At 49.1% G+C, this 13,873-nt stretch overlaps 1 protein-coding gene across 3 annotated transcripts; it reads right to left on the reverse strand.

Annotated features, from left to right (window-relative positions):
* Positions 1 to 1,116: 1,116 nt before the first annotated feature.
* SGF29 (SAGA complex associated factor 29) lies at positions 1,117 to 13,537 on the reverse strand. 3 transcript variants are annotated; one of them, XM_077447418.1, is made up of 10 exons: positions 13,399 to 13,537; positions 12,550 to 12,646; positions 7,696 to 7,771; positions 7,549 to 7,621; positions 7,405 to 7,469; positions 7,198 to 7,327; positions 5,615 to 5,761; positions 5,501 to 5,536; positions 4,926 to 5,088; positions 1,117 to 3,635 (listed from the first exon to the last, which is right to left on the reverse strand). In XM_077447418.1, the coding sequence occupies exons 2-10, from the start codon at positions 12,622 to 12,624 to the stop codon at positions 3,519 to 3,521; spliced, it is 882 nt and encodes a 293-aa protein (XP_077303544.1). In that variant the 5' UTR covers positions 12,625 to 12,646; positions 13,399 to 13,537; the 3' UTR covers positions 1,117 to 3,518. The 3 variants fall into 3 exon arrangements, with proteins under 3 accessions (XP_077303544.1, XP_077303543.1, XP_077303542.1); XM_077447417.1 differs by having other exon boundaries at positions 13,286 to 13,443; XM_077447416.1 differs by lacking the exon at positions 13,399 to 13,537 and adding an exon at positions 13,262 to 13,394.
* Positions 13,538 to 13,873: the final 336 nt, after the last annotated feature.

Consider the following 13,873-nt stretch of genomic DNA (forward strand, 5'->3'; position numbering starts at 1 on the left):
AAAAAAAATATATATATGGAGAAGTATGTTTGTTTTTTTTTAGCCCATCATACTTACCTAGGTGGATGCAGCATCGGTCTGATGCATCTGTGCTCCGGTGTCTCTGCAGTGAGAGCCGAGTGATCGAATATCGCTGATGGCTAGGTTCTCTCAGCTCCCCGAGGGGAGAGCTGCTGCCTGTCAAATAGCGGCTCTCCTCTCTGCTCCTCCACGCTCATTGGAGCGCTGAGCTGTGGAGGGGTGGGGGAGGGACCGTATCAGGCTCTCAGCGGCTCGCTGAGACGGGCATCAGTCCAGGCACCTGGCGGATCCAGACTGCCATTGTCGGGATGACGCAGTGCCTGGACTGATTCCTGCGACGTCATTGAACTCCTGTGATCCATAAGAGAAGTCCAGCCAAACGAGCTCAGGCTGGACTTCTCCTTTTAAAGTGTTACTAAATCCAGGACTCTGCATTCACTGTATCTGGTCTCCCACAGTACACGGAAACGTAATTATTTTAGTAAATATAAACTGCTAAATACCTTTTCTCATCAGCAGTATAGAGCAGTCTTGTGACTTCTATCAGTGTTCAGCCAAGCACTGGTTAAAACTTGTAAGAGGAAATTTCTGACTGACCTATCAGACTGCAAAACCCCTGACCCTCTGTCTGTCCTGTGCAGTTTACATGCACCTTGCCAAGGGAAGAAAAGGGGAAAAAAAAAAAACCCTCTCCAGCAATACACACCAAACTGAGCATGTGCAGCCTTACTCCATATTCTCAGTATTATTAGGAAATTATCAGGGGACAGTCGAAGAAGGGGAGGCTCCGAGAAGCCAGGATCAAACAGCATTTTTACACAATGCAGAAGATTAACCCCATAGGTTCCAGAGTGATTGTAACAAGCATGCTTTACTGCATATACAGACCGATTTTACTGTTGTGGGTTTAGTAACACTTTAAATGCACTTTTTTCCCTGAAAAAAAAAAAAGTGCATTTATTTATTTTTCTTAAAAAAGGTGAACTTAGCCTTTAACAAGATTAGCATGTTGATGAAGGGGAGAAAGGAACAATACAAGCGGGTTAAACGTCTTCATACACACGTGTAAAATAAGAGAGGAAGACTCGGGAAAGCTGTTTTTGCTGTACATCTTTATTGGAGATCTTTCTTCCTTATGCAGAGTTTTATTCTCCATGTCTGTACAAAATTGCTTTATAAAAACAAAGACTCCAGGCGAGTTTCTTTATCCCAATATGGAAATTCAATTACATCCATTCATGTAAAAAGGTCTATCTTACACAGCTGGCAGAGCAGACTATATACTAAGGGAGTAAGTCAGAGTACAGCACCTGTGTGAGAAGTCTTAGAAGGAAGCTGTCATTCTAACTGCAGGTTTCACACTAGTCCAAGACGATAAAGCAGAATTTTTCACTCTGTGGTCCTGCCTATGATCACTGCAGCCTCATTCATTCCAACGTCTGGTCTGTACTCCTGGTACAAAGTATGCATGATCCTGTGGCATGCGAGGCCTTTTAGAAATCCTTTCTTCTGAAATGGGTCACAGGCTCAAAATAAGTTTCCACAAAGCAGGTGGTCAAATTACAGGCAGCCCCTGAAATGGTGTTGAGCTTACTGCATTAGGAGTTACTTACCCTTGCATAATGTTAGAGGTCTTCATGTGGAGTCTCCTGAGCGATCAGTCTAGGTAGGAGGGACAGACCAGGAGTCTCCTGAACCATCAGTCAGGGTGGGAGGGACAGACCAGGAGTCTCTTTACCTGTCAGTCAAAATAGGCAGTGACAGTCAGCAGAGCAGATTCTGGGATTTCCCACCACAATCAGTGGCAATGAAAGGATGCTACCGCTGTTAGAGTCCACAGTGCCTACTGCTCTTGCATGCAGCACATTAGGGACTCTGAATGCTGCATTCAGATTGCTCAGGGGCTGCTGCTTTGTTTGCAAAAAAGACCACGTTTGTTAAGGAGGTAGGATCTTTTCTAATACAGAGTAGAAATTTCTGTCCGGAGTTCAGCTTTAAGCTTGATAACATTTCTGTCCTGTGCAAGGCCTGACCTGATTGTTTCCTCAACAAAACTAATGAAAAATGTAATCGTTCCACTGGACTAATAAGTCAGAAGAGTCGCTTCTTTCCAAGTTCTCATAGGAATAGTAGACTCAATTCACAAAGCTTAAACCGCTTTCAAGAGTAAACTAATGCCTAGATACACAGGATGCGATTAAAGTAATTGTAAAGTCTCTCTTTTTTTTTTTTTTTTAATTAACAAACGTGTTATACTTACCTGCTCTGTGCAGTTGGTTTTGCACAGAACAGCCCCGATCCTCCTCTTCTCGGGTCCCTTGTTGGCTCTCCTGGCCCCTCCCTCCTGTCAAGCGCCATGTGCCATTGTTTCATGTGTGTATTACCTGAGGACAGTCACCTCACTGGGTATATGAGAGGGTTTACAACAACTTTAATAGGCAGACATTTCCGCCAGAATAGGGGAAGTTTATATATAGATTGCAGGAGGGGGGGGGGGGGGTGTAACATTTATGGGAGTGTATATTGTAAATCCTGTTGCACCCATAAAAATAATTGTCATTGTTTTAGACCTCATGTACACTGCTGCTGGTAAACAGATATTTAGGAGCAGGTGGGCATTTTTTTTTTTCAGCTGCCCCTAAACTCTCCATGTTATCTTATCAGTAAATGTACACAGGGTGGTGTTTTTTTTTTTTTTGAAACGCCAAATGCCTGTAAACGTGGCTCACGTTTAGTTTACAGACAATTTTAACAAATAATTAAAAAAAATATTATATATATAATTTTTTTTTTTTTTTAACTCTTCTAGCCGCAAACCTGGCTAAGTGTGGAATGTAAAACGCGGCTAAACAGATTTTTTTTTTTTTTTTTTTAGATGTTGGTTTCTAACTGACAAATTAAATCATTCACAAGGTTAAACAACGTCCCATGTACATGAAGCCTTACATAGGCATAACCTTAGCTTTGTGAATTGAGCCTAATGTGCTTTATGATAGATTCCCTTAAAACAGACTATTACAAAAATATGGTGAAGAGTTATCTCCACCTGTCCCATAGCCCAGATGCAAAAATAAAGTACCAAGAGCAGGGACACCTAGAAAGACGACTGAACATACCTCTCCTGGTGCCTGCACCACTGAACACGGCTACAATGCATTGGATGCCAGATGAAGATTTAAAAAAAAAAAAAAAAAACACCAGACGACATTTTCAGGAGGGTCCGATTCCTTCTCTACCCTGCTGCGCTCAATGGTTCCTCCCAATGACACCTATGGGCACAGTAGTGAAGTAGAGGCCAGCAGATCAAACCTCTGAGCACAGCAGGGTGGCACGAAATCGTTTTTCAAGCATTAGTGTCTATTTATTACAGCAGGGCTCAGGAGTATTTACCACCTTCTTTCCAGGTGACCTTTGATTTGGCAGGTCGAGTTTGGTGACAGACACTTTATTATCGACATTTCTGGCAGCTTCACATAATGCACATGGAGTCACCAACTTTATTTCTTCTTTGGTTCTTTACAAGCGACCACATATCTCTGAGCCACGTTTAGAGGGGGAGAGTATCCGTCGGCATACGACGTGTCTTCAAACAGCACAGAATAATCATCCTGCGGCTGTGGGAGAAAATACAGGAGCATCACAAAAAACAGCCCAACACTTCATAAGGACCTGGGCTAAACCACTATTTCTAGAATTCAGCAAACGAAGTACAAAACTTCCCCCACCAAAAAAAAAAAAAAAATAGATGAATCCAAAGTTAGACTACTTGGGGAGACTTATGAAAACCAATGCACTCAGAATGTGGAACAGCTGTGCATGGTAGCCAATCAGCTTCTAACTTCAGCTTGTTCAATTAAGCTTTGACATTGAGAGAGGGAAAAAAAAAAAAAAAAAAAAAAAAAACAAACACATGGAATCTGATTGGTTTCTATACAGATTTACACCCAAAATTTTGCACTTCGTGTCAGTAAAAACCGACAAAGTGACTTGATGCTGCTCCCCCACAGTCCCCCCCCCCCCCCCAATACTCTCCTAAGTCCCCTTCTCGATGTGCTCAAGAGCCTCAGCTGTCCCATGACACTCTCCTCATTCAGACAGCAGCAGGAGCCATTGGCTCCTGCTGCTGTCAATCACACTCAGCGAGTAGATAAGTAGGGCACGACTGTCTTTTGGATGCATAGAGCAGGGCTCGGGAGCGAGCACGCACACACCAGTGCCCCCTTAGCAATTGGTTTGCTATTGGGGTCACTGGTCAAGAGGGAGGAGCAAGGAGTGCCAGCAGGGGACATGAAGAGGAGGAGCGGGACTGCTCTGTGCAAAACCACTCTACAGTGCAGCCAAGTATGGAATTTGTTAATTTATTTATTTTTTTAAGCTGAACCTATAATACCACTTTAATCTATTTACAATTTGGGGATGATCAGTCACCCATGGGTGAATGATGATGCAATAGGGAAGCCTGACATAGGGATGCAATGTCAGGCTTCCCCAGACAACCCCTGCAGCTTTCTGCCCGTATCTCTACACAGGCTGTCTGTTAAAAGCTGCAGGGCTTGTGAAGGAAGGAACTACTAGAGCACTCATCAGCTCCCTCAGTTCATTTAGAATTACAATTCATCAGCCACAGTGGCTGATTGAATGAATGATACAGCTCTGGACAGAGCACCAAACACGTTTACACTCTTTTCAAAAGTGACAGTGGGTGCGGGGAGAAGATTCTCAGCCCACTGTCACACTGAGGGGGATTGGAGGAAGTGGCGGCAGGAGCTGAAACATGTTAGATGTTCCAAAAGGTGAACTTAGCCTTTAATGGAAATCTAACAGGAGTATGTAGGCCTTTGTGCTGCATATATCCTGTATCTACATAACATTTTCCCTAAAATGTAAATAGGCTGTGTACTTACCCGTTGTGGTGGTGCATGTATCAGGGCCCGATAGAAGCATGTTGTCTGGGGGTACAGCGCTAGTACCAGCTGATCCTTCTGGAACAAAGCCTCTGGGTCTGTCTCTGGATTGGCTTTCCACTGTGGCAGAGGGATGATTCTCCGACGACTGAGCGTGTGACGCCTGAAGACAGAAGGATAAGTGATTGCTTATTATAAAGAGTGTGTGCTCACCATCGGATATCTACAGCTCATTCCAGAACTTTAGGCCCAAGTCATCACATACAGGCTACACTGAAAACAGATGGATAGCTGCTAAAAACTACCCTGTGGAGTTCATTCAGTACAAGCGAGAAAGTTTGCTCTCATATATATATATATATATATATATATATATATACACACATATACACACACACACACACCCCTGACCTCTCCCAACTACCACAGAAAGTGAAAATTGAAGCTCACAGTGTGCATTGAAATCTGGAAGTAGTTTTAGTCCAGGAGTAGCACCTGTACAACCATGCAGGACAGAAGGGAAGGCCAGAGTTGAGCTGCAAGAACAATACCATTAAGCCTCAGCTGATACTCACTCTTTCCCCTCCTCATCGATGTCATCCACTTCATACCTACAACAGAGAAGATATTTTATTCCCGTGCATTAGAGTCACATTTCCTGCTGACCACCCCAGAAAAACAGAACTCACTTGTTTGCTGCGTGGCTGTAACTGACCACCTCAGCCAGAATCCACTGCTCATCGCCGTCCACAGCCTTAACCCTTGCCGCTACCTTATCACCGGGCTTGGCTACGTAATCGCTGGCAGCAGGGATGGCGCCACATAAAGGAGGCGGCCTGTGTGACGAAAGCAGAAAGTAATAAGAAAAAACGTATTAAAAGCTGGAACTGTTTTAACCAGTTCCCCCACCAGGCCTGATATTTCTCTCCTACATGTAATATCAGCATTTTGTGCTCAGACATAATTTTTTTTTTTGTAATATATATCATTTTTTAGCAGAGACCCTAGAGCAGGGGTAGTGAATTAAAATTCAAGGAGGTCCGGCAACTACATTTTTTTGTCCGAGGTCCAAATCACAAGTCTGTGCCATGAAAGATTGTACAAGTCTTCTTTAATTTTTTTTTTTGGCACAAGCCGCACTCTCTGGTGCTTTTCTTATGGTTTCCTCCACACACTCTGGTAATACTCTGTAAATGTAAATGTTCTTTACATCAGGTGTAGTTAGTTATTCATTACATTGAGTGCCACCAGACTACCCCCATAATTTAATTGCCACCATCAGAGTGCCCCCTTACATCAGGTGTGCCGATCAACATGCACCCTTACCATAAAATGTGCCCATCAGCATGCCCCTTAAGAGGGTACGCTAATGGGCACATCAGTGTGCACAACAACTTATGCCCCACATACCTTGATGACAGGAGTCAACACATTCCAAAAGCTGGGGGGCAGAACCTGCGAGATACACCTCGCAAATGAAAGCGAGGAGCAGGGGGAGCGGGGCGCGCGCATGTCACGGCCGAGAACGAGAGGAGCAGGAGGTGGGGCACACACATAGACTGTCACTGGTTTCTGGGCAAACCGCGGTCCCAGCAAACCATTGAATACTACTACACCGGCGGAGCATCACACGGGACGCCCTAGAGAATAAAAAGGTGGTTGTTGCAATTTTATGTCGCACGGTATTTGCGCAGCAATTTTTCCAAACACAACTTGCGCACGCTCGTGGAATGGCACCGAACTACGGTAATAAAAAAAATCTCCATGTTACCAGTTTAGAGTTAGTTGTTTTTTTGATCACTTTTATTTCCATCACAAGAAATGTAAACATCCTCTGTGATAGAAATAATGCATGACAGGTCCTTGTTATAGTCTAAGGCCCGATATCTCCTCTACTCTGGAAAGCACAAGATAAAAAAAATAAAACCACAACATTGATCTCCGATTGCCATTATTTTACTGGAAGTGTTTACATCTACCAGAGCAGGAAGTGACATCATAACATTGCTTCTGGCCTCCCAGGATCATAGAGATGACCAGAAACCATTGACAAAGCACTTTGGTAACCCAGTGCTGATGCTTGACCTGATCACAGGAGAGATTGCGATGGGCGGTAAGAGGGGGGAGGGATTGCCTGTAAAAGCAATCCAGCGGCGGCTAGGTAAAAGGAAGTTTATGAGGTTTGTGCATCCCATAGTAACCAGACTTGGGATTTGTTGGGGCCATCATAGAGAAAACTTTAATACCAACCCCACTCTCTTTCTATACATACTTCTCTCCTGGTTTTCCGATCCACAAGGGAAGGGTCATGGCAGATTGTTGTAGCAGTGTCATCAGCACCCCTCGTCTCATGGTCTTGCGGGGGGGCTCAGAGTCATGGTACAGTCCGGCAATCTTTGCAGCTGCAGAATAAAAAGAAGAGGGTGAGAATTGAGCAGAGACAGAAGGCAGGAAGGGCAGAGGAAGCTGCAACACTCACCGATCCGTCTCTCCTCCAGAAGAGATTTGATTTCTGCAATTTTATCCAGAGATCTGCGCAGGATACTGGGGAAGAAACACTCATTCAATAAGATAATGACCAAACAGAACTGGATCTTGCAGTATCCTACTCCTTGCCACTCACTTGCACTCGACCTCAGCGTCAGCCTTGGCGGTGGTGTAAAGTCCTCGCAGTTTGGTGCGGTAATAAGGAGAGACTGTAGAGAGAAGAGACCGTTACTGACTAGTCCCAGCTCTTCCCAGACCCAAACACCTCATCGGTGACACCTACTCTTGTTCTCTGTCTGCATCCTCTCATGAGTCTTCTGGATGTTCACCAGGTTGTGCTCACTTCTCGACCTCTCCTCCTGGAAACACAAATTAGGATATTCATTATGTTCCAATTATAATATTATTTATTATGTTCTTAGTCATTTTCACGCACCTATCGCTGGTTGACAAGTTCCCTTTACATTTTTAAAGTCTCCTCCCAGCAGCCACTGTATATGGAGCCCTCTGTCAGCTGTAATTGAGCTTCCATTGGAAAGGGATGAGAGGAATTTATCCGCTTCCTGTCTGGCCACAGCCCATAAAATTAGCAAGACGGGAGTTGTGCTGATGTGGGTGGATGTACCTGCTTGTCCTACTGCATCACCTACTTGTCCTCCCGCACCGCCTGCTCACGCTCGCTAACCAATTACCAACTGCCCACAGTAAATTTACATCATTACTTTGATGTTTAAATGGGGGTTATGGCAGCAGTGGTATCATTGTTTTCTGTGGGCGATTTGGCATCTGCTACAAGTGATCCCGATGGCGGATTTGCCACGGGATCACTTGTAATGGCAGCGGGGAAGGTCAGCCCCACCCCCCCCCCCCGTCTTTCCATGTTTACTACAGCTGTCAGCAAACCCGGAAGCGATCCAATTGAAGGGCAGGAAGTCGAGTGAGGGCAAGATGGCTCCCATTCAGCTCTATACCCTTGGAGGACCGGAGCGACCTTCCATGTCACTTCTGGTTCTCTGGCTTAAAGAGGATTTTTTTAATTTTTTAGGTCAAAGTGTCAACATTCTTTTTTCCTTTGTAGAATTAATTTTGCAGTAGCGTTTTCAGCATTTTTTTTTTTTTAACCTGCTGTGTTTTTTTTTTTTTTTTTTTTTTTTTTAGCAAACCTATACTCCCACAAAAGCTTAGGTTTCAAAAACACTGATGAACAGCGAACAGACACGTTTTGCATCTTTTACAACTCAAAGGGGTTGTAAACCCTCATGGTTTTTAATTTTCACCTCAATGAATTCTATGCATTGATGTGGAAAACCTCTTGTAGTCCACCAGCACCCGACCCCCCCCCCCCCCCCTTTTTACTTACCTGAGCCCGATCATTCCTGCATTGGGGACAAGTACACCTGCTCCAGCCGGTGTCTCGGATTCTGATTGGATAGGTTGATAGCAGCGCTGCCATTGGCTCCTGCTGCCGTCAATCAAATTCAATGAGGGAGGGGGGGGGGGCGCGGAGCAGAGTCCTGCTCTCTGTGTCAATGGACGCAGCAACAGGACATGGAGCACGAGCGTCCCGAGGGATGTATGCATGTATGTATACACACTAAGCGTATTGATTGTTTTGCACAAAAGTTATATAGTGTCTACAAAATAGGGTATAGATTTACGGCATTTTTATTATTATTATTTTTTTTACTAGTAACAGCATTTTTGGGACCATTGACATTTATACAGAGATCAGTGCTATAAAAATGCACAGATTACTGTATAAATGTCACTGGCAGGGAAGGGGTTAACCACTATGGGGTGATTAAGGAGTTAACTGCGTTCCCTCTCTGTGTTCTAACTGTGGGAGTGAGCAGAGATGACAGATTGCTGTCCCTCACAGAACAGGGCTTTGTGCGTTTTACACACACACACACACACACACACACACACACACACACACACGTTCTGGCTCTCGTGCCCACGATTGCGCATGGCTAGTGGTCATCGTGACCACCAGCCATGCGCATCGGCACCCTCACAGTGCACGCCTGCTATGGCCACTTAAAGAGCCGACATACGGCTCGTGGGAACGTGCCGAGCTTCCACAGTATGACGGCGGCTGGTCGGCAATTGGTTAAACCACCAGGGTACGCTGGCAAAGTACAACCAGGAAGTGGCACCGAGGTATTACATACATCCTCTGTGCTTCCATTAAGTTTTTAGGTGTGTGTTGCAAAACTGGTTAGATCCCTTTCACACTGGAGGTCTTTCTTCAGGCACATTACAAAATAGTGCCTGTAAAATTGCCTCATCTGCAGTCCCAGTGCAAATGCCCAGAGAGTTCTCACACAGGGGCGCTGCGCTAGCAGTTTAAAAGAAGAAAAACATTTTTTTCCTGCAAGCAGCATCTTTGGGGAGCTTTAGGAGCAGTGCGTACACCACTCCTGAAGCACCCTTGCCCATTGAAAATCAATGGGCAGTGCTGCTGAAGCACCTCTAAAACAGTAAAGTGCTGCTAAAACTAGGGGCGCTTTATCGCCAACGCGGCCGCGCTGTCAGTGTGAAAGTGCCCTTAGGCCTCATTCTCTCGAGGCGGATCCGCTCAGTGAAGTCCGCCAGCTCAGCAGGTGATCGATCTCATCCAATCTGGTATGAGGGATGTGAATGTATCGTCACACGTCTCATTTTATCAAGAGGGTTTGGATGTCAGCGGACATGGTCACCACTGACATCCATCGCGCCATAGAGAGTCAAAGTTTGACTCTCGGGCCCCTTTCACACAGACGGACCGTTCAGGTCCCCCTGTTGCTTTTTTAGGTGGACCTGAACGGTCCGTCTGTGTGAAAGGGGCCCGAGAGTCAAACTTTTTTTTTTTAAAGGTTCATTATAAAAAAAGGTGGCTGGACAGAGGGAAGAGGATCCACAGGGCAGAGCGCCCCCATCTGATCCCCCTCCTCTCCACACAGGGCAGAGCGCCCCCATCTGATCCCCCTCCTCTCCACACAGGGCAGAGCGCCCCCATCTGATCCCCCTCCTCTCCACACAGGGCAGAGCGCCCCCATCTGACCCCCCTCCTCTCCACACAGGGCAGAGCGCCCCCATCTGACCCCCCTCCTCTCCACACAGGGCAGAGCGCCCCCATCTGATCCCCCTCCTCTCCACACAGGGCAGAGCGCCCCCATCTGATCCCCCTCCTCTCCACACAGGGCAGAGCGCCCCCATCTGATCCCCCTCCTCTCCACACAGGGCAGAGCGCCCCCATCTGATCCCCCTCCTCTCCACACAGGGCAGAGCGCCCCCATCTGATCCCCCTCCTCTCCACACAGGGCAGAGCGCCCCCATCTGATCCCCCTCCTCTCCACACAGGGCAGAGCGCCCCCATCTGATCCCCCTCCTCTCCACACAGGGCAGAGCGCCCCCATCTGATCCCCCTCCTCTCCACACAGGGCAGAGCGCCCCCATCTGATCCCCCTCCTCTCCACACAGGGCAGAGCGCCCCCATCTGATCCCCCTCCTCTCCACACAGGGCAGAGCGCCCCCATCTGATCCCCCTCCTCTCCACACAGGGCAGAGCGCCCCCATCTGATCCCCCTCCTCTCCACACAGGGCAGAGCGCCCCCATCTGATCCCCCTCCTCTCCACACAGGGCAGAGCGCCCCCATCTGATCCCCCTCCTCTCCACACAGGGCAGAGCGCCCCCATCTGATCCCCCTCCTCTCCACACAGGGCAGAGCGCCCCCATCTGATCCCCCTCCTCTCCACACAGGGCAGAGCGCCCCCATCTGATCCCCCTCCTCTCCACACAGGGCAGAGCGCCCCCATCTGATCCCCCTCCTCTCCACACAGGGCAGAGCGCCCCCATCTGATCCCCCTCCTCTCCACACAGGGCAGAGCGCCCCCATCTGATCCCCCTCCTCTCCACACAGGGCAGAGCGCCCCCATCTGATCCCCCTCCTCTCCACACAGGGCAGAGCGCCCCCATCTGATCCCCCTCCTCTCCACACAGGGCAGAGCGCCCCCATCTGATCCCCCTCCTCTCCACACAGGGCAGAGCGCCCCCATCTGATCCCCCTCCTCTCCACACAGGGCAGAGCGCCCCCATCTGATCCCCCTCCTCTCCACACAGGGCAGAGCGCCCCCATCTGATCCCCCTCCTCTCCACACAGGGCAGAGCGCCCCCATCTGATCCCCCTCCTCTCCACACAGGGCAGAGCGCCCCCATCTGATCCCCCTCCTCTCCACACAGGGCAGAGCGCCCCCATCTGATCCCCCTCCTCTCCACACAGGGCAGAGCGCCCCCATCTGATCCCCCTCCTCTCCACACAGGGCAGAGCGCCCCCATCTGATCCCCCTCCTCTCCACACAGGGCAGAGCGCCCCCATCTGATCCCCCTCCTCTCCACACAGGGCAGAGCGCCCCCATCTGATCCCCCTCCTCTCCACACAGGGCAGAGCGCCCCCATCTGATCCCCCTCCTCTCCACACAGGGCAGAGCGCCCCCATCTGATCCCCCTCCTCTCCACACAGGGCAGAGCGCCCCCATCTGATCCCCCTCCTCTCCACACAGGGCAGAGCGCCCCCATCTGATCCCCCTCCTCTCCACACAGGGCAGAGCGCCCCCATCTGATCCCCCTCCTCTCCACACAGGGCAGAGCGCCCCCATCTGATCCCCCTCCTCTCCACACAGGGCAGAGCGCCCCCATCTGATCCCCCTCCTCTCCACACAGGGCAGAGCGCCCCCATCTGATCCCCCTCCTCTCCACACAGGGCAGAGCGCCCCCATCTGATCCCCCTCCTCTCCACACAGGGCAGAGCGCCCCCATCTGATCCCCCTCCTCTCCACACAGGGCAGAGCGCCCCCATCTGATCCCCCTCCTCTCCACACAGGGCAGAGCGCCCCCATCTGATCCCCCTCCTCTCCACACAGGGCAGAGCGCCCCCATCTGATCCCCCTCCTCTCCACACAGAGCAGAGCGCCCCCATCTGATCCCCCTCCTCTCCACACAGAGCAGAGCGCCCCCATCTGATCCCCCTCCTCTCCACACAGAGCAGAGCGCCCCCATCTGATCCCCCTCCTCTCCACACAGAGCAGAGCGCCCCCATCTGATCCCCCTCCTCTCCACACAGAGCAGAGCGCTCCCATCTGATCCCCTCCTCACCTGTGTCTGTTTGATGAGTTGGTGCAGCTCATTCAATAACTCTGATATCCGTGTGTCCGCCGACACCAGCGCCATCTTCACCTCCTTCCTTTCCTTCCTGAGGGGGGAATTATGGGAAATCAGAACAATTCCATTAACATTGCATAGTATAATATCAGGACCCCCCAATCTCTCCTATCAGTCCTGTGTGTGATGATAGAGTGCCCCCTGCTGGTCACACACACACACACATTACATCAGTATAAGACGGTATAAGATGGTTCTCTCCTATCAGTCCTGTGTGCTGACAGAGCGCCCCCCACTAGTCACATATATACATTACATCAGTATAAGACCCCCTAGATCTCTCCTATCAGTCCTGTGTGTGGAGATGACAGAGCGCCCCCGCTGGTCACATATATACATTACATCAGTATAAGACCCCCTGGATCTCTCCTATCAGTCCTGTGATGACAGAGTGCCCCCTGCTGGTCATATATATACACATCAGTATAAGACCCCCCCTGGTTCTCTCCTATCAGTCCTGTGTGGAGATGACAGAGCACCCTCTGCTGGTCACATATATACATTACATCAGTATAAGACCCCCTGGATCTCTTCTATCAGTCCTGTGTGTGGAGATGACAGAGCGCCCCCTGCTGGTCACACATATACATACACATTACATATACGGCTCCCCCCCCACCCCGCTCTTTCTAGTAGCGCCTCCTACCGGCGGTCTGCAGCGGATACGTACGGCATTGTGGTGCCCGGAGCTCCACACAATTTCTGTAGAGAGAGGGAGTGCTCTATATATCGCGATACACGCCTGCGCACACCGACGACCGATGATTATCGCCGCACACTCACCTCACAGGAGACGCGGCCGATCACCGGGGACAACAGCGCCAGCAGTATTGGGGCGCGAACTGATGACGTCACGGTCGCCCGGGAGACGGCGGGAGGGCGCCGCGGGCAGAGCTGTGTGCGCGCATGCGCGGTGAAGTCAGGGCGAGGACTGTCCATAATATAGTATAGAGGAGATAACACACTATGAATAAAGAGGAATACAAATGTCGTACTCAGAGAATGGGGGGCAATACCTGACTGGACTGAGGGGTTCCTCAACTCTCCTCAACCATAATATCCGCATTTTGTTGATAGAAGATTTCTTACAACCCCCAAACATTGTATATTTTTAGGCAGAGGCCCTAGAGAATAAAGTGAAGGGTGTTGCAATTTTTTTTACATCACATGGAATTTGTGCAGCGTTTTTTCCAACGCAATTTTTTTGGGGGAAAAGTACTTTAACCACTTGCTTACTGGGCACTTAAACCCCCTTCCT

This window comes from Lithobates pipiens, unplaced genomic scaffold (assembly GCF_037356315.1).
Source record: "Lithobates pipiens isolate NorthernLeopardFrog02 unplaced genomic scaffold, aLitPip1_a1.2 Scaffold_22, whole genome shotgun sequence".
Taxonomy (NCBI): domain Eukaryota; kingdom Metazoa; phylum Chordata; class Amphibia; order Anura; family Ranidae; genus Lithobates; species Lithobates pipiens.

Coding starts and splice junctions, on each gene's coding strand:
- SGF29 (XM_077447416.1), bottom strand. CDS start 13,290: ATGCCGTACGTATCCGCTGCAGACCGCCG. Junction 7,772..12,549: donor AACTCATCAAACAGACACAG/GTGAGGAGGGGA, acceptor TTGTGTTTCCAG/GAGGAGAGGTCGAGAAGTGA. Junction 5,089..5,500: donor ATCGATGAGGAGGGGAAAGA/GTGAGTATCAGC, acceptor TTCTGTCTTCAG/GCGTCACACGCTCAGTCGTC.